Source organism: Meles meles, chromosome 20 (assembly GCF_922984935.1).
Source record: "Meles meles chromosome 20, mMelMel3.1 paternal haplotype, whole genome shotgun sequence".
NCBI lineage: Eukaryota > Metazoa > Chordata > Mammalia > Carnivora > Mustelidae > Meles > Meles meles.
In genome coordinates, this window is record NC_060085.1 from 1973921 (window position 1) to 1996375 (window position 22455).

At 52.2% G+C, this 22455-nt stretch overlaps 1 protein-coding gene across 1 annotated transcript; it reads left to right on the forward strand.

Annotated features, from left to right (window-relative positions):
- Positions 1-186: 186 nt before the first annotated feature.
- LOC123932800 (zinc finger protein 77-like) lies at positions 187-19743 on the forward strand. Its single transcript, XM_045991421.1, has 4 exons — positions 187-401; positions 10161-10287; positions 16316-16499; positions 16888-19743. The coding sequence occupies exons 1-4, from the start codon at positions 399-401 to the stop codon at positions 19118-19120; spliced, it is 2547 nt and encodes an 848-aa protein (XP_045847377.1). The 5' UTR covers positions 187-398; the 3' UTR covers positions 19121-19743.
- The last annotated feature ends 2712 nt before the right edge of the window (positions 19744-22455 follow it).

Here is a 22455-nt window from a genome sequence, read left to right on the forward strand (position 1 = left end):
ACATCTCAAGAATTCCTCCTTGGCTGCCGGCTTCCACCTAACATCTTTCCTACATCACGGACACGGAGCTGCGTCCCAGGCCCAGTGTTTCCTCGGTGTTGGAGGGACCCAAACTGCAGGCTCCTGTGTGGAGAGAGCGCGGTGAGCTCGGGTCCCGGAGGTATGTCCAATCAGAGTCGGGGGAGGTGACTCCGAATCCCCGTGCAATCAGGTCGCAGGCCCTAAAGCATGGCCCAATCGGAGCGCGGGGCCTGTAGCCCGTCCAATCAGGCCTGAGGGAGGTCCTGGTAGGTGTGGCTCCGGGGGGAGCCCGCGGCAGTTCGCCGGCGCTGAGCTGCGCGTGTGTGGGGCAGCGCGGCTCGTCTGGACGCCGGGAGGTTCCGGAGCGGGACGCCGAGATGGTGAGCGCGGGGCCCGCGGCGTGGGTCCAGCCGGCCAGAGCTAAGCACAGCGGCCGCGGCGGGGCGCTCCCCTCCCGGTGGGGCCGCACCTGCGTGCTTGGCGGGCGGAGCCGGAGCGAGGCCGGCGCGGCGCGGGCAGGCCTGGGGCTCCGGTCGGTGCGCGGCCCCGCGGGGGTGACGGTGGACACCGCCCGGGGCAGCGGGCGCGCCCAGGACCCCTCCGGGCAGGACTTCAGGGCGCTCCCCGGGGTGGGGGTGGGGGTCTCTCCCTCGGGCCGGGACGAGCGTCGCGGGGCTGGGCCGCCCGGTCGGCCGCTGTGGGGTTTCGCTTCCTGCGGTGCCTGCGCTTCTCGGTCCGGTCCCTTCGGGGACGGACGAGGCCCGACGACGGGTGTGAAGCCGCAGAGAGGACGGGGACCGGAGCGGGTTGCTTCGCGGAGGCTACCGCTAGGGTTTTAGGAACTTTGGCTACATTTCGGGGGCCGGGGACGCTGCGGGTCGGTCGGAACAGCCACGCGGCGCGCCGAGCGGTGCCCGTCGGGCTGCGGCCGCGGATCTGGCCCGGTTCGGTCCGTGTTCGGGGCCGACAGCTGTGGGCGGCGTCTACACTGCCTCTTTGCGGGGACAGTGACAGCCGCGCCGCCGCTCATTGCGTGATTGGGGACGTTTTGCTGAAATCCCTCGTGCAGAGGCGGTGACACCCAGTGCTCCTGGGTCCCGCCGGAGCCGCACCCGCGGCGTGAGTGTGGTTTTGGCTTCGCCGTCCGGGCCCCTCGCTTCTTGCTGGGGACCCGGCTCGGACCGCCCGTCGGCGCGGGACACCAACTCCCAGCGGAGGCGGCGGGAGGTGGCCCAGCGCCGTTGGAACGCGTTGCTGGAAAACCTGCGGGTTTTCCGAGGTGACGGGCCGAAGCCGGGGCTTCCCTGGGGCCGGGGGCGGAGACGCGAACTCGATAACGCCCCGAGGTCGCTGTAGGGAGCGGGGAGGGGGCGCAGGGCCTCATCCGAGAGCAGGTGCGCCCTGCAGGGGGCCTGGGGCTGGGACCTGGGGACGGAACGCGGGCCTTTGCTTACTGTCCGATCCGCAAGGAGAGATTTATGTCTCTGATACCCTTTGGCTCTTTCCAGACCTGGGGTCACTGTTGGTCTCTGTGTGCCCTTTGTGCTGGTCAAACTTTTAAGGAAGGAGGTTTTTTTTGTTCTGGTTTGTTTGTTTGTTTTTCCATTTCTGTGTGATTCGGACAGACTGGGAAGGGTGGGAGGGTAGTTGTAGGCAGCACCGCTTGGAGGGAGAAAATAGTGGGGGGCCTCTTTCTGGCCGTCCTGACCCTCTGAGCTCACTGGGGGGACCTGTAACCCATCCAGCCTGGTGTCACTCCTTGGTGAGTCAGAATCAACACCAGGTTGAGACGTCCCCCGAGAGAACTGTTGATGGGCAGAGGCAAGGTCTCAGGGAAGGGCTTCCAAAGCGTCTGCTCCGGGAGGCAGGGTGGATGGATCTTTCCCTGGGGACGCCTCGTCCTCCTCTGCAGAGAGCCGGCCGAGGCGGGTTTCCGGTGCCGCGTGGGGGCAGCAGCCCCTGCTCTGAGCCGCTCACCCTTGCTGCTCCTCCCGAGTCTGTCCTGGGGAGGCTCTTGCCGCCCAGTGAGGCCAGCGTGGGCGACACGACTTCTGTCCTTGCCGTGTGTGCGGTGGGCTCTTCCATTCTCCAGTGTGGGCGAGTCGGGGCCTGGGGGGGGGGGCGGTCTCCACGCTCATCCCAGCGTGTCTGGGCACCGCGGCTGCGGTCGTCTGACTGAGCGTACACCGGAGGAAACACTGACACGCGGGGGGCTGGCGCTGTCGTGGCGGGACGTTAAAATTGACCAGTGAATGCGGCTTGCGGCGCGTGCGTCACCCGTCGGGTCGGATGCCTGTCACCCGGCCCCCGGCGCTCTCCGGCTCGGCTCTGTCCAGCTCGGGGCGGACCCGGGATCTGCTGGGGGTCACTCGGCGGTCGCTCTGATCCCTGCTGGGGTGGACACTGTCATCGCGGGGTTCCCCTTCTAGGGCAGCGTTTCCCGCATGCTGTCACCTGTCACCTGTGTGTCTGCTTATGGGCTTTTCCTCTTCCTTCACTCTGTGGACGTCCGTGCGGTCTCATTTCCGTGTGTTGTCCGTGTTCTGTCCTGCTCAGGGGTTCGCGTGTCTCTCTGTGTCCACGTGGATGGGCTCCTTGCGTGTTCAGTACACTTGCGCGTCCCCGTCCCCCCGGGTGCGTCTCCCCGCTGTGAGAAACCCCTTCCGTGGCTGCGGTCACACGCACCCCTGCAGGCGCTTCCCCCAGTGCGGTCCCTTGTTTCGGGGACATGGAATCCGCAGGACTGGGCTCTGGTCCGTGCCCGTGTCAAGGGAAACCGTCCCTTGTTCCCCCGCACGTAAGCAGCCTTCCCTGCCCCATGTCCACGCCTCCCCGTGGCCGCCCCAGCCGCGCCCCCCCATGTCCCTTCCCCAAACCGGGGGCCTGTGCGTGCGTCCCGCTGTTTTCCGACAGGCCGTGCGTCCGTCCTCTGTAAGTGCCAACGGTTCTGATCCCTCATTAAAAACAAAGCTGTCGGTTACTTTACCCCCAAACTGGATTTTTTCTGCTGTTGCGGGAACTGCACTTGGGAGTTTGTATGGTCACGAAATCACAGGCCCTTTGAAGGACAGAGGGGAGGAGGGCTCTGTGCAGAGGAGAGGGGGCAGGAGTGGCTGTGGAAACACGGAGATGTGGGAGGAAACGGGGAGTGGGAAGCCCAGTGCAGGGGGTGGGCTCATGGGCTGGGGCACTGGGAGGTGGAGGCGGGTCTCCTCTGTGGATCCCAGGGAGAGTCGTGTGGAGGTGTAGGGTGTGGGCTTCCTGCTGGGCCCCCAGTGGGGACCACGGTGGGACCCGAGGGCGCCCCCTGCTGGCGCATGACTGTCGCCTCTGCATGCAGTGTGTGGAACTGGGTGGGGATGCTGGGGTCCCGATGTGTCCCTGCATCCAGGACCTCTTCCCTGCAGTGTGGCTGCTCGAGGGTGGGGGGCAGATCCCGAGAGCATCTGGAGGTGTCTCCTCGGGGACAGAATCTCCGGGGGCCTGGGTCTCCCTGCGGTCTTGCCCCTGGGCAGGTGCTGCGGGGATGGCTCTCCCAGAGCTCGGTGGGTCTTGGCAGGAGAAGCCATGGGTCCTTCCAGCCGAGGGTGGAAGGAGGCGGGCGGAGCGACCTGGCTGTCCCTGCGAGGTCTCGGCGCTGGGAGTGCAGGGGCTGCCGGGGAGGCCGTGAGGTTCAGAGGGACGGACCGCAGGCCTTGCGGACTCAGGCTGTGGGGGGATCTCGCCGCAGTGTGTCCGTGAGTCTCCGTAGTGACACAAGTGGGTTCCACGAAGCCCCGGGACTGTGGTGTTGCACAGTGACCGCGTGGACCCGGCCAAAGTCAGCAGAGCTGGTGAGGCCCCTGGCTGGTCACGTGGGCGCCCCGATCCCGGTGACAGTGAGAGCTGTCCCCCGGGGAGGGACAGTGTTTCCTCAGAACTGCAGGCCCAGGACACGCGCTGGCCTGTCTACACCAGAAGGCTGGGTGCAGTGAGGAAACGTGTAAGCCGTGGCTAAAACCTACTCCTCTCCCGCTGGAGGGAGCGGTGTGACCTCCGTCTGCACAGACAGGTGTCCCGGGGCCAGGCACGGGTGGGACCTGGCAGGTGCGCTCTTCGTGGCTTCGGGAACATTCTGCAGTAAGATTGGTTACGGAGCAGCAACCGTGTTGTTTCAGGCCAGTGGGTTCACGACGTCCAGGGGTGACTCTTGGGGACTGTGGAGTCCCTGGTGGGGCAGATGGTTTTTACGTCCAAACCAGCCTGGACTAAGGGACACTCGATTTCCAGTATTAACTTGTCCTTCTCTGAGCCGGCCGTTGGGTGTCTCTCACCCATGTTCTCACGCATCATTGGGGGAAACAGATGTTTGCCTGCAGTTTCCTAGAGCAGCGTTTCATTTTCTGTTGGTTTTCGGTTTTGTTTCAGAGAGGGGGAGAGCGAGTTGGTGCGTGCGAGTGTGGGGGTGTGGGAGGGGCAGAAGGAGGGGGAGGGAGAAGCTGAAGCCCGTTCCACGCTCAGCACAGAGCCCAATGCTCAGCTTGTGACCTGAGCTGCAATCAGGAGTTGGGACGTTTAAGGGACTGAGCCCGGCAGGCGCCCCTGGAGGCGGGACCCTCCTGATGTCAGAGCAGACAGTTAAAGTTCAGCATCTGGTAAGCGTGGGACACCGGCGCCGTTTTCAGTTGATCCCGTTGGAGGCAGGAACACCGCAAGGTCTCTGTAGTTTTCAAGGTCATGAGCTCCCTGACAGGCGTGTGGACTCCCGCTGGGAGCACTTCATCTCTTGCACGCGGTGAGGGGACAGAGCCCGGGGAAGTGCAGATGACGCCCCAGGTTGAGCCGAAGTTGCTGCTCAGGCCTTCCGGGGACGAGTCGTCACATGCCCAGCACGATCTGTGCCGTTTGCAACTTTCATTTATTTCATCTTCATTTTCTATCTTTTTCTTTTTATAAAGTATTTTATTTATTTATTTATTAAGATTTTATTTATTTATTTGACAGAGATTGGGGTCAGGGAGGACGGAGGGGCCCATCCCCATCTGCAGAGCGGTTCCTCCAAGCCCGTCAGGAGGGACTTGGGGGACAGCCCTTTGGCCCATGGGGTTCCCCAGTGGGAATGGGGGGAATGGGAACGGCTGGGAGGAGGGCTCCGGGCTCAGGTGTGGATGTGGCCGCAGCCTTTCTCAGCACTTCTGGCTCTTCACGGTGACTGTGCGGACCCGCAGGCCGCTGGTGTTCTCGGGCCTTCGGTGGCGCCGTGACCTTGCGGAGCCTCCGCTGTCCATCCTCCTCGTGGGCCGGAGCGAGCTCGATGCCAGAGGAACCGCCGCCACAGGCCGCGGGGTCCCATCCCCGTGCGCTGAGTCCGAAGGGTGACCCCGCTCAGCTGTCCGCCCCGCCTGGCTGGGGGCCGTGGGAGGAAGACCCCGAGTCCCGTGCACTCGCCACGGTCCCTTGTGCTCGGCCCACAGGTGCCCAGTTCCTGGGGGCTGACTGGCCGTGGCTGTGGCTGCTCGGAAGGGGTTTCCAGCGCGTGTCACAGTGTCTCTACAGACGTGAGGCATCTGTCCTTCTCCCCAGTCGGTGTTGCCCCACGCGTGGCCTGGCCCACGCCCACACGCCCGTAGGAGAGTTGGTGTGAGTCTGGGGACCCACTGGGCCAATCGAAAAGCCGTGTCATGTGCTTTGGCAGGATCGTGGGGGTCTCAGTCCCTCGGGATGCTCGTGCCTCAGTGCGGGGAACAGGAGGCGTTTGGGGGTGAGAGCTTGAGGCGGCTCCTCTCTAGCGAGGTGGTGTCAGTGCACCAGGTCAGCAGGGAGCCAGGACCGGGTCAGAGCAGCGAAGGTCCACGGAGTTTCCAGCCGGTGGTTGTTGTGGGGCGCGGTGCATGGGGCTGCGCGGGTCTGTGGCCCCTGAAGCCACCGAGAAGACAGGTCTGAGGCCACTTGTCTTCCTTCGTCGTTTGCCTCAGTTAATTCCAAAGAGTCTTCGGTAAGGAGCCTCCCTCAACTTCCTGAAGATTCAGGAGTCTCAAGGGACCCGTTAACACGTGTATCAGATTCTGTGTTTTGGGATCATGACATGCAGATTTAATGATCAGTAAAACAAATTTGGGAGATTGAGACCGGAAGTTCCCATAAAGGCCATTGCAGCTCCCTCTTCCGTTTTCTCTCCCTTCCTTCCTCCTTCCTTCCTTCCTTTTTTCTTCCTTCCTTTCCTTGCTTTCCTTTCTTCCTCTCTTTTTCCTTCTTTCCTTTCTTTTCTCTTTAAAAAAATTATTATTTGAGAGAGCAATGAATCAAGGAGGGGCCAAGGTGAGCATCCGCAAGCCGGCCACCTGCTGAGCGCAGAGTGCAGGGAGATGCTGAGTCTCAGGACCCATGAGGTCATGACCTGAGCCAAAACCAAGAGGACACTTAACCAATGGGCCATGCAAACACCCTAAGGCCATTTTAGTTCTGAATTCCATTTGGTTCAGTTGGTTCATTTTGTTAGAAATGCATGTGTGGAGGGATTGTGGGGCTTTGTTTTTGTTTTTACTTGTTGGTTTGTTTGTTTTAAAGATTTTATTTATTTATTTGACAGACAGAGATCACAAGTAGGCAGAGAGGCAGGCAGAGAGTTGGGGGGAAGCAGGCTCCTTGGTGAGCAGAGAGCCCGATGCGGAGCTAGATCCCAGGACCCTGAGATCATGACCTGAGCCCAAGGCAGAGGCTTAACCCACTGAGCCACCCCGGTGCCCCTGGGGGAATGGTGGTGTTGAAAACAAACTGGCCAGGGTCCCCGTTAGTTGCCCTGTCTCAGCGCTTTGATGACTGGAACCCATTTCCTGGTGGTTTTCTCTAGACTAAGGAATTTCTAAACATGGTTTCTATGTAGGAGTAGGCTTGTTACAGAAGAAATCAGACGGAAGGCCAGCCCATTTCCATCCGGCACTGATTCAAGAGGAAGAGCCCAGTTCTGAAAAGGAGCTGCAACAAAAGCCCAATGAGTCTTCTGAGAAAGAACAAGCACCGTGGGCTCCCATACTTGGGTGCTTTCAGTGGTTGGTGTCTTTTTGGGGTCCATTTGTGATCAGCAAATCACACGAACATTAAAAATAAAACCGTCACTTCTTTTTACAGGAAAAATTGTGTTATAGGGTGGGGGGAAGAAGGTGGTTCAGTGGCTTAAGTGTCCGACTCTTGATTTTGGCTCAGGTTATGATCCTGATGTCTTGAAATTGATCCTTGTTCTGTGCTTAGTACACGGTCTGCTTGAGATTCCCTCTGCGCTCATAGATGCATACGTAAGAATAATTAAGGATAAATCAATGCATAAATAAATATGAATATTAATAAATTAGTAATAAAAACAAATTAAATGAAAAACAAATAAAAAATTCTAAAAACCTTAAAGAAAAATGGGTTTATCTGGAAATATCAGAGAATCGTAATAGGGTACAAGGAAGCCCCCAGCAAAACCACAGGCAAGCCTGGGAAGGAAAGGGAGTGGCTGCTTTTTCGAGGAGCGGGGCCATAGGGAGGGGCCCGACATACGGAGCATCCATTGGAGCAACCTGGAGGGTCCATGTGTTCTGGCTTCTCATTGGCTGAGCTGTGAGTCTCTCTCATTGGCTGAGCTGTGAGTGTGTCTCATTGGTTGGCCTGTGACTCTGTCTCTTTGGCTGGACTGTTGCCACGCAGAGAAACAGTCTCCCTTGCTTCTGTGTGGAAAGGAATGCGGTGCACTTGCGGTCCGCATCTCTCCGCTTCCTCTGCCCCGAGGGAGCGGCTTGGGTGCTTTCTCTGCCGACTCCTGACCCCATCGTAGTCATGTCTCCTTTACTTGTTTCCGGAGAGCGGACGGGATTCTGCACGCATTTCCTTGCTGGCTGTGGGGTTGGCTGCGGAGCGCGTGCGAGCGCGAGCTGGTGTTGGCGCGCTCCCTCCCTTGTCGTTGTCATGCGCAGTGACTTGACGGTCATCGTTTTGACTCTGCCCAGGTGGCTGCACCGTTTGGCCTTGCCAGCAGCAGAGAGGCGTGACAGCTCCCCCTTCCTCGCCTCCTCCCCGGCTGGCACCTGCGTGACTTCGTGGCTATTCTAGTGGGTCCGAAGGGGTGTCTGCTTGCAGGGCCACGTCCATTTCCCTGATGACTACTGTCCAGCATCTCCTGAGCCTGTCGGCCGCTGGCAGATCTTCTTTGGAGCCGAGGCTGCTCGGTTGTTAGCTGTGGGCTTTTCCTAGCTGCCCCTTACCAGGATGAGGCCGTTCCCTTTGTTCCCGGTTGGTTGAGGTCACTTGTTAAGACAGGGTCCTGAGTTTCCTGTGTCTGTCGAAGTGCTCATGGGCTCTTGGTTTTTATTCTATTCATAAGGCTTATGACTGCAGTTTTGCTCACTGAACCAGCCGTTTTATTTCCTATAATGGGAAAGACCTGCTGCTGATGCCCAGAGGCCTGTCCCACCAAGGAGGGCTTGCAGCAGACGGCGGTAGTAAGCCCTGCTGCATTGTTTCCGGCAGTAGCCAGAGCCACACACCAGGTGGCCAAACCGGGTCATACAAGGAGAGGACTCACCGTCGGGACACATAGGAACGTGTTTGGCTCTAGATCAAGACGGCGGCTGAATCTAAGGGAACAAAGAAATTAAGGGGTTGGTCTCGAAGAAGCGAGGCTGCTGAGAGTCAGCAGGCATCAGGAGAGGGTCTGGCAGGGTACATGCCCCGTGCGGAGTCCCTGTGCAGGAGCTGCTGCTGCCCACTGCGCCTCGTGTTGGCGGTGGAGGGCTCAGGTGATGGAGTGGGAGAGAATAGGAAAGGGGTCCTCTGCCCATACAGGCACGCACAGCCCAAAACCTTCTGTTGTCTGTGGAGTACGAGGGTTAGACCAGCCGAAGGACCAAAAAGCAAAAGAGGGAGGAAAGGGGTAAGAGGGGAAATCCCTCACCCTTTTGGGCAAAGGCAGTCCGTAGGGCTTCCCTTAGGCCTCTGGATGTTCTCATGGAACAGTCCCAGCTGGAGATCGTCACCTAGGGAAACTCCCACAAAATTCTTAAAGAATCCGGGGATACACTGTCAGAGCAAAGTGGCCCCCGTGAAGGCCACCAAACACGGGGCAGCCTGATCCCATGGAGCTGGTGGCATGGGTGGGGAAAGAATTCACCCAAGACAGACCAAGGAGATAGAAGTTTATTGAAGACACCACAGGGGAGTAGCACGCAGGAGAGTGTCTGCCACGAGGTGGTGCCGAGGGGCGAGACTAAGGGGACTGAAGGAGTATGTGATCCTATGGACTTTTCCCTGTTTTGGTAACTAAGCCTGGTTGGGACACGTCTGCTGGTTACTTAGGGCCCCTGGCCATTTCCAGGTAGTCACTTCATGAGCCGGTTAGCATTCAGCTGTGGTCACTATGGGCCGTTTGCTTTGATGGTTATCTTTCCGATGCTCAAGCTTATTGCTCGAAAGTGGCCCCTACATTATGTTCCCCCCCTTCTGTTAAAGTCACCCTGGGCTCTGTTACCATCAGTCTCTCAGGGGCTCCTTTCCGGCGCCCTTCTGCCTGCATTCTGGGCACTGGGGTATATGGTCGAGGCCCTGCTGATTTCCGTGACTCTTTAGGAACTGGAGCTCCTCTTACGCAGTACTTGTGCCAGCCTCCTGGGCCCTGTGTCTGTGCTCACTGTCCATCTAACACAGGGACAGGGTGGTGTCTGCCTCTGCCGGGATGGAGGGGACTGTGCTAGGCTCCTTGACCTTGTTTCCTTCCAGTGAGAGCAGCACTGGAATCCATGCTCACAGCATCCTGACATCTGGTTCCAGTTCTTGGGGCTGACAAGGCAGTAATTGTCTTTGAGCAAGTCAGAGATGTATTGTCTGATTTTTCATTCTTTACCCTACAAATGTCCTCAGATCTGCTCATTTCCAGCACAAACAGGCTGTATTTGGGTGTACGTACGTCCGTACGAGCTGTCGTCATTGCCCTCTGCTTCGGGGTCCCCCAGCCCTTCCCGTCACTGAGGGCACCGCCGTGGATGTGTTCGCATGTTGTCACTTCCCACACGGGTGTGACTGGGGTCCTAGGTTGGGATGAAGATCTCTGAGTGTCGCCCCCGCATCCTCCCACACACAAGGGTGAGGAAGGAGCGATGCTGCAACAGAACATGTGGATGTTCCAGGACGCGGTGGTCTTTGAGGATGTGGTTGTGAACTTCACCCCAGACGAATGGGCTTTGCTGGATCGTGGTCAGAGGCGGCTCTACAAGGACGTGATGCTGGAGACCTGCAGGAACCTGGCCTCCCTGGGTAAGCGTGGCTCCACCCCGTCTCTGGAGTTGTAGGGAACGAGTGTTTCATACACGTGTCTGATCTTCCTGGGGCCGAGGACTGGGAATATGCTGGAGAGGAGACAGACGTGGTCCAAGCCTTCATGAACACTACTGAGGGTCACACACCTTTTCTGTGAAAACAGAGTTTCATGTGTTAAATTGATTCTTCATTAGTCTTGATCCAAGTCTGAGACTTCCTACTTTTCTAAACACGAATGTGGTCTCCAGGGTCCCGTTAGGGCAGGGAGCCCTGCTGTGTACTTTTCACTCCTATGAATGTTACATGGGGGTCGCTACCTGTCGGGCTCGGTGACGTCGCTCCAGTTAAACCCTCACTTAATGAGGAGGGACGATGACAGCGTAGGAGGACCCTGAGCTCACCAGCTCCGCTGAACACACTGAGGCAAGAACCGCATGTGTTCTGACTCAGTCTGAAAATGGTCTGAAGGCCGCCAGAACAGATCTTTTGCAGCTAGTCCCCGTGAGAAGTCCTCATGGGAGAGGGTAGGTGGGGCAGAGATGTGGTTGGAAACCCAGCCCCAGTGCAGCTACGTGGAAAAGTGGGTGGGACCTCCCAGGTATGGAGAGGCAAGGAAATGAGTTCCCAAACCAGGAACCCTGGCCCTGGGAACCACAGTGCGAAGACCAGGGCCTGGAAAACCTGCCTTTGAAAATCAGTGGGTCTTAAGTTTGGGAGTTAAAACGTGGGGTGCAACTCCAGGAAGGATGAGGCTATAGACAACTGACAGAGAGCACACTCTTATCCATTGGCACAAGACGGAGCACACAGCTGCATGTTGAAATGTCCCTGGGTTATGCGTGAAGATTCATTGCCTAATTTTAGGGCACACACTGGAGGCCCAGAGAGCTGTCTAGGGACTGACATGTTGAGGGGTGTCATTTATCTTGCAGTCCATCCCCCGGGATAGCCAGCTGCATCTGGGAGCCAGTTCTGACCCGTCACGTATGCGTGGTTATACTGGTTCTCCCACTCGGCTCTGGTTCCCACTCACCCACCCCATCTAACCCACCTTTCCTGGAGGTACCCGTCCGAAGTAGCTCCTGTCCAGCCACTCTTGGTGGCAGCCTCCCTTGGGACTGATGTCTTCCCCATTGGGACTCCTGTCCTACCACCCCTGTCAGGCAACCCCAACTGTGATGGCCGCCTCTACAGCAATTTGCTGTCCCAGGGAGCGAAGGAGCTAACCAGAGCGACCAGGGAGCCTGCATTGGCCGCCTTCAGGCCCTTGGTCCCCTGGCCTCTCAGTTGCCCACTGGCCCACCTTTGCGCCCACAGCAGTCAACACGCATTGTTGCACATGGCCATATTGAGGCTGAACCCATTCATCAGTGCCCCCAGCAAGGCTCCAGCAGGACTTCTCAGCCAGCGACGCAAGCCCCACACCGTGTGCATGTAGAGCTGGGTCTCCGCCGTGACAGGCGGCCACACACGGCCACAGCAGAACACTGCTGGAGCACCTGGTCCTGGTGGCCGGGGTGTGCTCTGGCGGAGGGCACCGTAGGATATCTTCTGGTAAGGCCACTCCTTTGAGGACCGGGAGATGTAGCTGACTGACTTAATACGTGCCGGCACAGGGAGAAGACAGAGAAATTTGTTGCAAAGAAAATAACAGGATAAAAGCACTGAAAATGACCTGAATCATAGAGAGAGAAGTCATCTACCAGAGAAAAGAATTCAAGGTAGTGGTCATGTAGATACCACCCAGGCTTGAGAGAAGAGTGGATAGACACGGTGAGAACTTCAACAAGGAGATAGAAAATATAAACAAGAACTAATCACAGCTAAGAAACACCGTAACTGACATGAGGAATACACTAGGGGGATCCATAGCATATTGGAGGATGCCCAGCAGCTCCCCACAATCTGGAAGGTGAGGGAACGTAGGAAGCAACCAAGCTGAACAGCAGAAGGACAGTGACGGTGAGAAATGAGTAACTGACATATTAAGTTAGGGACCTGTTGAGCACAACCGTGATAAGAACATTTGCATCATGGGGGTCTATGGAGGAGAACAGAGAGAAGAGCAGAAACTTCTTTGAAGAAACTGTGGGTGAGGAGTTCTCAGATCTGGGCATGGAACAAGATACTCAGGTCGGGGAGGTTCAGCAGGGCCAAATGGGAAGAACAAAAGGAGGTCCACACCAGCATTTATAATAAAATGGAGAAAAAAGGAAATATGAAGAGATTATCTGAAACCAGCTAGAGAAACTCTAAACTACAAGGGAAACTCTATAAGGCTGTTAGCTGATTTTTCAGGAGAAAATGGCAGGCCAGTGGGAAGTGGCATCATACGTTCAGAGTGCTGAAAGGAAAAAACCTAGAACCAAGGATAATTCTACTCAAGAAATCCATCACTCAGAATGGAAAGAGATAAAAAGGTTTCCCAACAAAGAACAATTAAAGAACTTCATCACCAGGAAACCATCTCTTAAAAAAAAATCTTTTACTTACTTATATGAGGAGAGAGAGTGCGCACATGCACAAGGTGGGCGGCAGACGGAGGGAGAGGATGAGAGGGAATCTAAGTGGGCTCCGCACCGAGTGTGGGGCCCGATGTGGGGCACGGTCTCAAGACCCTGAGATCGTGACCGGAACCAAAATCAAGAGTTGCGTGCTCGGATCACTGATCGACCCGGATATCCCGCCATTAAATCGGCCTTATATGAAATCATGATGTGCTGCTTTTAGTGGAAAAGAAAACTTTTTTTAAGTGGAAAGGAAAAGGCGATATGAAAAAGCATGAAAATTATGAAAAGATATAAGAACTTGCTGGTAGTTGGAAACATAAGATTAGTAGACAAGTCACTTAGAAAGCTGTTATGGAGGTTAAAACACACAAGTAATGAAATCATTTGTATCTTGAAGTTTATCCATAGATACAGAGGACCAGATGTGAAATATGGGAGCCTGGCTGGCTTAGCTGGTAGAGCATCGGCCTCTTGGTCTCAGGGTCATGAGTCTGAGCCCCACATTGGGCTTACATGTTTCTTTCAAAAAAAGAAAGGAAGAAAGAAAGAAAGGCAGGCTGTAGGGACACCTGAGTGGCTTAGTCAGGTAAACATCTGCTTTTGGCTTAGGTCATGATTTCAGAGTCCAGGGATCCAGCCCCACATCAGGCTCTCTGCTCAGAGTGCAGTCATCTCCTTTTCCCTCTGTCCCTCACCCAGCTCCTGCTCTCTCGTGCTCTCTCTCTCAAATAAAGAAATCTTAAATTTTAAAAAAAGGCATTTAACAAACTAGGAAGAAGTACAAGCTTCTCAGTAATTACTTTCAATTTAGATGGACCAGACACTCCAATCAAAACACATACATTGACTGAATGACTAAAAAAAGAACCCATGTGTAGTCTTCCTAAAAGGGAGACACAATATGGACTGAAAGTCAAGGGGACTGAAATAGATTCTCCACACAAATAGAAGTGGGGTAAAAAGTAGAGCTCGAATACTTACATGAGATACAGGAGGGGTCACAACGGAGACTGTGACGAGATAGAGACTTCCGTGACATGATGATAAACAGATTAGTTAGACAAGAGCAGGGTAATAATTGAATATATCTGTGCACCCAATGGGAATGCCTAAATATAAAAAGCAAATATTAATAGAAATAAAGGCAGAAAGTGACAGTAGTAAATAACTGGAGGATTTAACACTCCACTAACATGCCTGCATAGAACGCCCAGACGGAAAATCAGTAAAGAGTGGATTCCAGTGACATGGAACCAGGTGGACATAATGAACATTCCATTCCAAATGGCAGAATTCACGTTCTTTTCAAGGGCACACGGAACATTCTCCAGGATAGTTCGTATGTTAGACCACAAAACGAATCTCAGTAAATTTAGGAAGACTGTGATCTTATGGGGTGTGTTTTCGAAGAATGGCAGCATGAAATTACAAGTCAATAATACGAACAGGAAGCAGCTTGGGATGCCTGGCTGGCTTAGTTGCTGAAAGGTCTGCCTCCCACGTGGGTCTTGGCCCCATGCTCATTCGACCTCTGCCCGTGGCTTCCCCTGCTTGTGCCCGCTCTCAGCTTTCTGACAGATAAATTAAAAAAATCTTTACCAAAAAAAATAAAAATAAGCAAAAATATGTTGAGCCCAAATAGCATGCTACTAACACCAGTGGGTCAACAGAGAAGGTCAGGGAGGAATCAGAAAATACCAGGGCCAAAGAACAATGAGTGGATGATGGAACTTCTTTGTCCCGAGCAGTGCAAGCTGGTAAGAGAGATGTGGACTGGGCGCCTGGGAGACTCAGTGGGTTAAACCTCTGCCTTCGGCTCAGGCCATGGTCTCGGGGTCCTGGAATCGAGACCTGCATCGGTCTCTCTGCTCAGCGGGGAGCCTGCTTTCCCCCCTCTCTCTGCCTGCCTCTCGGCCTACTTGTGATCTCTCTTTGTCAAATAAATAAATAAAATCTTGAAAAGAAATTCATCAGGGAAGTCCAAATCAAATCAGCAGTGAGATACCACCTCATGGCAGCCAGGATGGCTGTATCAGAAGGACAAGGAATAACAAGTGTTGGTGAGAATGTGGAGAGAAGGAAACTCATCTTTGCTGGTGGGAAGGTAAAATGGTGCAGCCTGCATGGGAAGCAATACAGAGTTTCTGCAGAACACCACAGACGGACCTTATCGTGTGTAATTCTGCTTCTGGCCATTTACCCATACAAAAACCACTAATGTTCATTGTAGTGTTAGTTGCAATACTCAAGGTATGGAAGGAACCCACACATCCGTCGATGGATGAATTGGATAATGAACATGTGGAATATGCGTATATTATGCAGCCATGGAAGAAGGATGTGTCTTCCCATTTGTGAATACATGGAAGGACCTAGAGGGTATTCGTCTAAGTAAATAAGTCAGAAAGACAAACACCATATTTAACTTACACGTGGAATCTAAATAACAAAGTGAATGAACAAACAACAGGAAATAGAAACAGACTTAAAACTATCAAGAAAAAATTGGTGTTTGTGCGACTGGAGGGTACGGAGGGAGAGGAAGGGGATTGAGTGGTCCAGAGCCACACTTACTGAACGTGGGAATGAAGGAGGGCATGTATTGTATTGTGTGGGGCACTGGGTGTGGTGTATAGCAGTGAATTTTGGAACACACACACACAAAATAAACTAAATGTGGGAATGGAAAGTACCACAGAGGGAATATGTCATAATATTACTAGTTTTCCATAGTGACAGATTTCAATTACACTTACTGTGGCAAGCATTTTGTAATGCGGATGATTGTTGAATCACCATGTTGGGCACCTGACAATAAAATGATCGGTGAATATGCTTCCAGCAAGAAGAAGAAGAAAAAGTCCACACTTAACCATCATCAGTGAATTGGAAGAATAAAGAGTCCATCTTCCAGACTGTTTGTGGCCCTTCAAATCCTCCCTCCTGCTGGGCTCTTCTCCGGAGCTCGCAGGAGCCGCATCCACCACCCGACCTCCCAGTGGCAGTTGGGGCACTTCAGGCAGCTCCACCAAGGGCCTTGGTGCCGTCAGAACAGTCCAGCAACCCTCAGTCAGAGAAGGGAGAAGGGAATGGCATTCGCCCGTGTCCGTTAGAAATGGGACTCTATCCTTGTTTTGAAAAGGGTGATTTTGTCATTCAGACATTTCATCCATCCTTGCCCACGTGGTAAGCCTTTCTGTGTTCCTTTATAGAAGTAGGGTGTGGAGGTACGTATCTTGTCCAGTTCCTTTCTACTTTACTTTTCCAGTCGCCATTGATTTTGAAGTATTTCTGAGTAAACAGGCTGCCCTACATACACTTTTCCTCTTATTGCCAACGTCCCAAATCACTAGAGTCCTGAGGATTTTTCTTTGGTTACTCGTCTGTTCTTCCTGATGAACCTCTTTTCCATTTCGGGATCAGTATATGACTAGAAATTGACATATGGTCTGTTTTCTTATCTTCAAACAACAGATCATTCCCAAGAAATTAAATTGTGCTCCCAATTTTTGCAGTTGGTCCCAGTCAGGATAAAAGGAGTGCATCAAGGACTCAGTGGAATGTTTCGCAGAATGAGCTGCTCCCCAGTGAAGGCAAGAGTGTCTTATTTGCAAGAAATGATTTGTGTTCTGTTTTTGGAGAAAACTGGAAATTTCCTAACAGTGGAGGTCAGACCCAAACCCAGGAAAGGCGTTTGAGGTGAGTAACACTCATACAGGAGAAGGAGGGGCTCACTTGAAATCAGAGGATCGCTGAGAACACACCTCAATAATTGTATGATCCTAACTTTCACATGATGAAGTTTTAATGAATGCATTCTAGATACTGAACATCTGAAAACTAATTCAGTTGGAAATAATGGTGAGAAAAACTACATCAGAGAAACCTAGAGTGTTCTGACAGTCTTCAGCCAATACATTAAGCTTGTTTCACTTTGTTACCATTGAGACAGTGCCAGAAACACAGCCGTTTACTGAAGGCGGCCATTATGTAGTCAAGTAATCATTAATATGGATCAGTAGATAATTAATAAAGAGATCGGTTAAAATCATTATTCCATAACAGTGTGCCTTCCCATTTTGAACAGAAGTCATTTGGTGGAGCGGGTCTGGGAAAGCAATGAAGATAATCGATGTGGAGAAACCAGAAGGCAGAGGACAAGTCTTCCTGTGCGTGAGGATCGTCCTACTGGAGACAAGTCCTGTCAGTGCACTAAGTGTAGAGAAGCCGTCACAGATGGGTCTTTCCCTGAGAATCCACAAAGACCCCACCCTGGACACAAACCTAGTCCCTGTGAGGGATGTGGGCCCGCCTGCAGCTGTGTCTCGAGCCCCAGCCCTCACGTGGACACAGGCCTTGTAGAGAAACCTTATGAATCTCAGGACACTGGGGGAGCATCGAAGAGAGACTTAAAGAGTCGTGGTAGTAAAAAATCCTTAGAGTGCAAGAAATGTGGAAAAACTTACACTTGCGTGTCGTCCTTTCGGGGTCACGTGAAGGATCGCTATGGACAGAGAGTCCATGCGTGTGACGTGTGTGGGAAAGCCTTTATGTATCAGTCCTACCTTACACGTCACATGAGAACTCACACTGGGGAGAAGCCCTATGAATGTGTGGAGTGTCGAGAAGCCTTTAGGTCTGCTTCAAGTCTGCAAAGACATGTGAGGACACACACTCGGGAAAAACCCTATAAATGTCAGCAATGTGGGAAAGCCTTCCCTGGTGACTACTCCCTTGAAGCACACATGAGAAGACATGAAGAGGACAGAACCTTGGAATGTAAGGAGTACGGGCAAAGTTTCAGGAAGCATCTGCCTTTTGAACGTCACATGACCACACACAATGTCGTGAAAACCTACAAGTGTAAGGAGTGTGGCAGAGCCTTCAGATATCACACAGCCCTTGGAGTCCATATGAGGACACATACTGGGGATAGACCCTACGAATGTAAGGAGTGTGGGAAAACTTTCCGGAAGTCTGAACCTTTTAAACGTCACATGACCAGTCACAGTACCGTGAAACCCTATGAATGTAACCGGTGTGGCAGATCCTTCCGGGACCACACAAACCTGCAAATCCATATGAGGACGCACACTGGGGAAAGACCCTATGAATGTCAGCAGTGTGGGAAGACCTTCAGATATCTTGGAAATCTGCGGGAACATACGACAACACACACGGGGGAGAGACGCTATGAATGTCAGCAGTGTGGGAAGACCTTCAGGTATAACTCATGCCTGCGAGAACACATGCGGAAACACACTGGAGAGAGACCCTATAAGTGTCACCACTGTGGAAAAGCCTTCATTCGTCACCACACCCTTGTACTACATACAGCGAGAAGGCACACCGAGGGTGGACACTTGGAATGTAAGGAGTGTGGTGAAACGTTCAGAACGCATCGACCTTTCGAACGTCACACGGCCACACACGGTATCCTGAAACCCTATGAATGTAAGGAGTGTGGAAGAGCCTTCAGGTGGCACAGAGACCTACAGGTACGTACGAGGATACACACTGGGGAAAGACCCTTCAAATGTGAGCTGTGTGAGAAAGCCTTTAAGTCTCCTGCAAACCTTCGAGAACATATGAGGACACACGCTGGTGAAAGCCCCTGCAAGTGTCAGCAGTGTGGGAAAACCTTCTCGACTCCTGGAAGCCTGCAAGTACATATGAGGACACACACTGGGGAAAAGCCCTGCAAGTGTCAGCAGTGTGGGAAAATCTTCTCGACTCCTGGAAGCCTGCAAGTACATATGAGGACACACACTGGGGAAAGACCCTGCAAATGTGAGCAGTGTGGGAAAATCTTCTCGACTCCTGGAAGCCTGCGAGCTCATATGAGGATACACAGTGGAGAACGACCTTGCAAATGCGAGCAGTGTGGGAAAGTCTTCACCTCTCCTAGAAACCTACGAGCTCATATGAGGACACACAGTGCAGAAGGACCCTGTAAATGCCAGCAGTGTGGGAAAGCCTTCACCCGTGCTGCGTCCTTGCAAATACATATGAGGACACACACTAGGAAGAGACTCTGTGAATGTCACCACTGTGGCAAAGCCTCCAGGAGTCCATCGCACCTGGAAGCACACACGCGGACACACACTGGGGAGAGACCTTTTAAGTGTACAGAGTGTGGGAAAGCTTTCAGCCGGCCTCAGTGTTTTCAAGATCATTTGAAAACGCACAACACCATTAAATCCTACGAATGCAAGGAGTGTGGGAAAGCATACAAGTTTCCCTCATCCCTTCGAGGGCATATGAAGAAACACACTGGGGAGAGAACTTCACCGGTCACTGCTCCCTTCAGGAACACATAAGGAATCACAGTGGACGGTAACCTTTTATGAATCTATGGACTCTGGTAAGACCTTCTAGTATTGCATAGAACTGCAAGTGTATGTGAAGATATTCACTAGACGAAAATTGTGTGAATGTCCACGCTGTGGGAAAGCCTTCAGGTGTCCCTCTAATCTTCGAGGATGCTTGTGAGAGCGCAGATGAAGTTAAGATCCATGGAAAAGCCTTCCAGTATTTCCTCGATCTGGGAGCACAGACACTGTGGGAAAGCATTTAATCTCCCCAAAATCGTTTTTTAAATGAGAGCCAATATACTGGAGACAAACCCAAATGGACACAATTTGGGGAACACTTCCATATAGAACTTCATGTATTTGTTCATGACAGTTGTGGCAGGACAGAAATCATTTCATTGTTAAAAACGTGGCTTCGTTTTTGCAAGTGCCTCTTCCTTGATAGAGATGCAAAGTGTCTTAATTTCTAGTTCGTGTTGCTGATGTGAACACTCATGGTGCTCAGTGTCCTTTGTCTTCTACATCACTACGACATACACTCTGTTGTCTCAGACTTGAAGTAATCACCTGGTTATGTAAAACACATTTCTTTTCAATTACAGTGTCTTTTAGACTCAGGTTGATAAGAACGTGTCTGTGGGAGGCGTGTGTATGTACAATTTTACATAATTTTAGAAAAGAACTTGAAGTTCATATTCCAAAAATTTCCCAATATATGGTCATCACATGAGACTTTTTGATTGTTCAAAGTTCTTTTTTGTTCTCTGTTGTTAACTACTGGAATTTCTTGACTCTGAATCACCTCTATATTTTCAGTCTTCATTATTGAAATACATGTTTTGACATAAGCTCTCTCCTTTCATTGAGCAATTGTTAAATTTTTATGTTGTTTTTATCTCTCCTGAGAGTGATTTTTGGTGTCTTTGGTTGATTTTGTTCCAAATATGACTTGGAAGAATGTGTTTTTGACCAATGCTCAGGATTGCTTGATGTTGTTTTTGTTTTTTGTTTTTCCTGCGGTCAGTGATGGTGGTGGAAATATCAGTGAGGTGCTTTCTTCTGGCCCCCAGGAGCCAAAGTCTGGTGTGCACAGTGCCAGTAATCACAGCCAGAACTCCTGCCTAAATACAGCATAACGTAAATTTTAGGCATGGGAGCCTCTTCAGTTTTATTGGATGTCACAACATTTCATAGTTTTCATAATATTCCACAGTCCTGAGGTACCCCACTAGCATACCAGTTGGACTAGCGTTTGTGGTTTTACCCTTGGCAAAAGGAGAGAGTGTAACTCACCCTGTTGGGTTGGGCATCAAATGGGATGGCATTGCTGTCTCAGACCTTAAAACGAATTTGCAGGGTGCTTGGACGACTAGGTCGGTGGATTGTGGAACTCTTAATCTTGGCATTGTGGGTTTGAGCCCCACATTCTGTGTAGTGTTAATGTAAAATAAGTAATCATCAAATAACATCTTAAAAAGAGAGGATTCCCAGAAGCACACCCAAGATAATGTTTACTGTGTTCATGCTTTTTAAAATACCCACCAGTAAACTATGAAAACAATCTTTCTTCCTTAGAAGAGTGACATATAAAATGCCACTGGGACTCAAAACATGATGTGTCTGCATTAAGGATGAGGGGTTTTGTCTGGATCCCAGTGTGGTCTGGTTCCAAGATCAGATACCCTAAGTGTTTATCTTGAGTTTGAGCAAACTTTAGTTTTTTTGAGACTTTATGTCCCTTTAAAACCAAAAGTTTCAACAAGTAATGATGCCTTCCACTGAAAGGCAGAGAATGAAATTGTCTCCATAGTGTGACAAAGTAGAGATGCAGAAGATTATCCGCCATCCAGAGCTGCCTTAGGGGTCCATGGAAACTACAGAAGACTCTGTGGGTCCCTGCAGCATGACTGTCTGTCAGTATTATCCAAGGGTGATTGTTAATATACGCCTTGGAGGGTAGAGTTGATGGGAGTTTCCTGAAGAATTTTTATAACTTAAAGGAGCTTGACAGGATTGTGGAAGGCTAATTTTGTGCTAAGGTTGCCTTTTGCCCTCAGCAAAATATGAACATCGAGGCAGTGAGTTCCTAGAGGAATGTCACTTTGCCCGTCCAAGGACTTGTTTGTAGGTTGCAAGGAAATTGGATTTTTCTATTGCATTAATTCTCCACACCACTTCCCCCTGAGCAGTTGTGACCCTTCAATCTTACAGTTGCCGAGGATGGAAGGTCTTCTGGAAATTCTTCCCGCTCCGTGGGGGTTGTAGAGACGTCCCCACCTCTGGGTCCCATGCGGTCAGCCAGGGACTTACATATAGAGAAAGCATTTAAGAAGGCAGAGGCAGCTGCATCCGAGGGAGACCACAAGTCCGGATCTACCCTAGTGGAGAGGGTCAGCTGCTGGCTTGACCTAACAGCGCTGAAGGGGTCTTGGCACCAGGTGGAGAGACATGGCAGAAAAGAGCAAAGCGTACTTATTGTAACAAACGGAGAAGAGGCAGAAGCCCAAATAAGAGTGGTTTCATCGTTGACCAAAAATCTTATAGTCCCGAGTTCAGCCAGCACTAAAGGAAAGAGAGGGATCGTTCAAGGGCCTGGTTGACTATTCAGGTCGGGTAGGAACCCAGAAACACTACTGTGACCAGCCGGCATGTGTACACAGCATCTGTTTCTGTCAGAGCACAAGGTCCACCTTGTGCAGCAGCTGAAACATCTCCTGCACTCCGTGTCGCACACGTGCTCTGCACGGTTGTGTTACTTCAGTCTCTAATAGGGAAATGCTATTTTGAGGGTCATTTAGGGCTTTGACTGCTTATGAAGAGCTTCCTTGTGCAAAACAAAACCTTTGTCCTAAAGAGGAGTAAAGGTGGACTCTAGGTGGTCATACCGGTGAAACACGGAACGTGTCCACCATTGTTTTCAACGCGGAAGGTTGGCTGGGTTGGTAATGGTTTTAATACTGGGTCCGTGCATCCAGGCCAAACCCAGAATACAGCGGTCTATCTGGCCCGGGGGTAGCCATGGACACAGGTTAGAGCCACACATCCATTGGGCCCTGTTAGGAGCCAGCCGTGTAATTCTGGGCCTCCTTGTCCAGTCAGTAGCAAACCCGTACGTGAACACACGTAATGCAGATGAGACCATATGGGATTAGGGTAGTTCTAGAGCTAGTGACCACTATCCTTATAAAAGTGGGAAATTTAGACACAGATCTGCACTGAAGACAGGGTCTGACCGCGTGAGACAGAAGCAGGGAGGGGCATAATGCGTCCACCTGCCTGAGAGTGCAAAGGATTGTTGGCAACCACTCGAAGCTGGGACAGAGCCTCCAGAAGGAACCAAC

What these genes read in the sequence shown, in the direction of transcription:
- LOC123932800 (XM_045991421.1), top strand. An exon ending in CAGGAACCTGGCCTCCCTGG is followed by an intron (nt 10,288 to 16,315) that starts GTAAGCGTGGCT and finishes CAATTTTTGCAG; the next exon opens with TTGGTCCCAGTCAGGATAAA. An exon ending in ACCCAGGAAAGGCGTTTGAG is followed by an intron (nt 16,500 to 16,887) that starts GTGAGTAACACT and finishes CATTTTGAACAG; the next exon opens with AAGTCATTTGGTGGAGCGGG.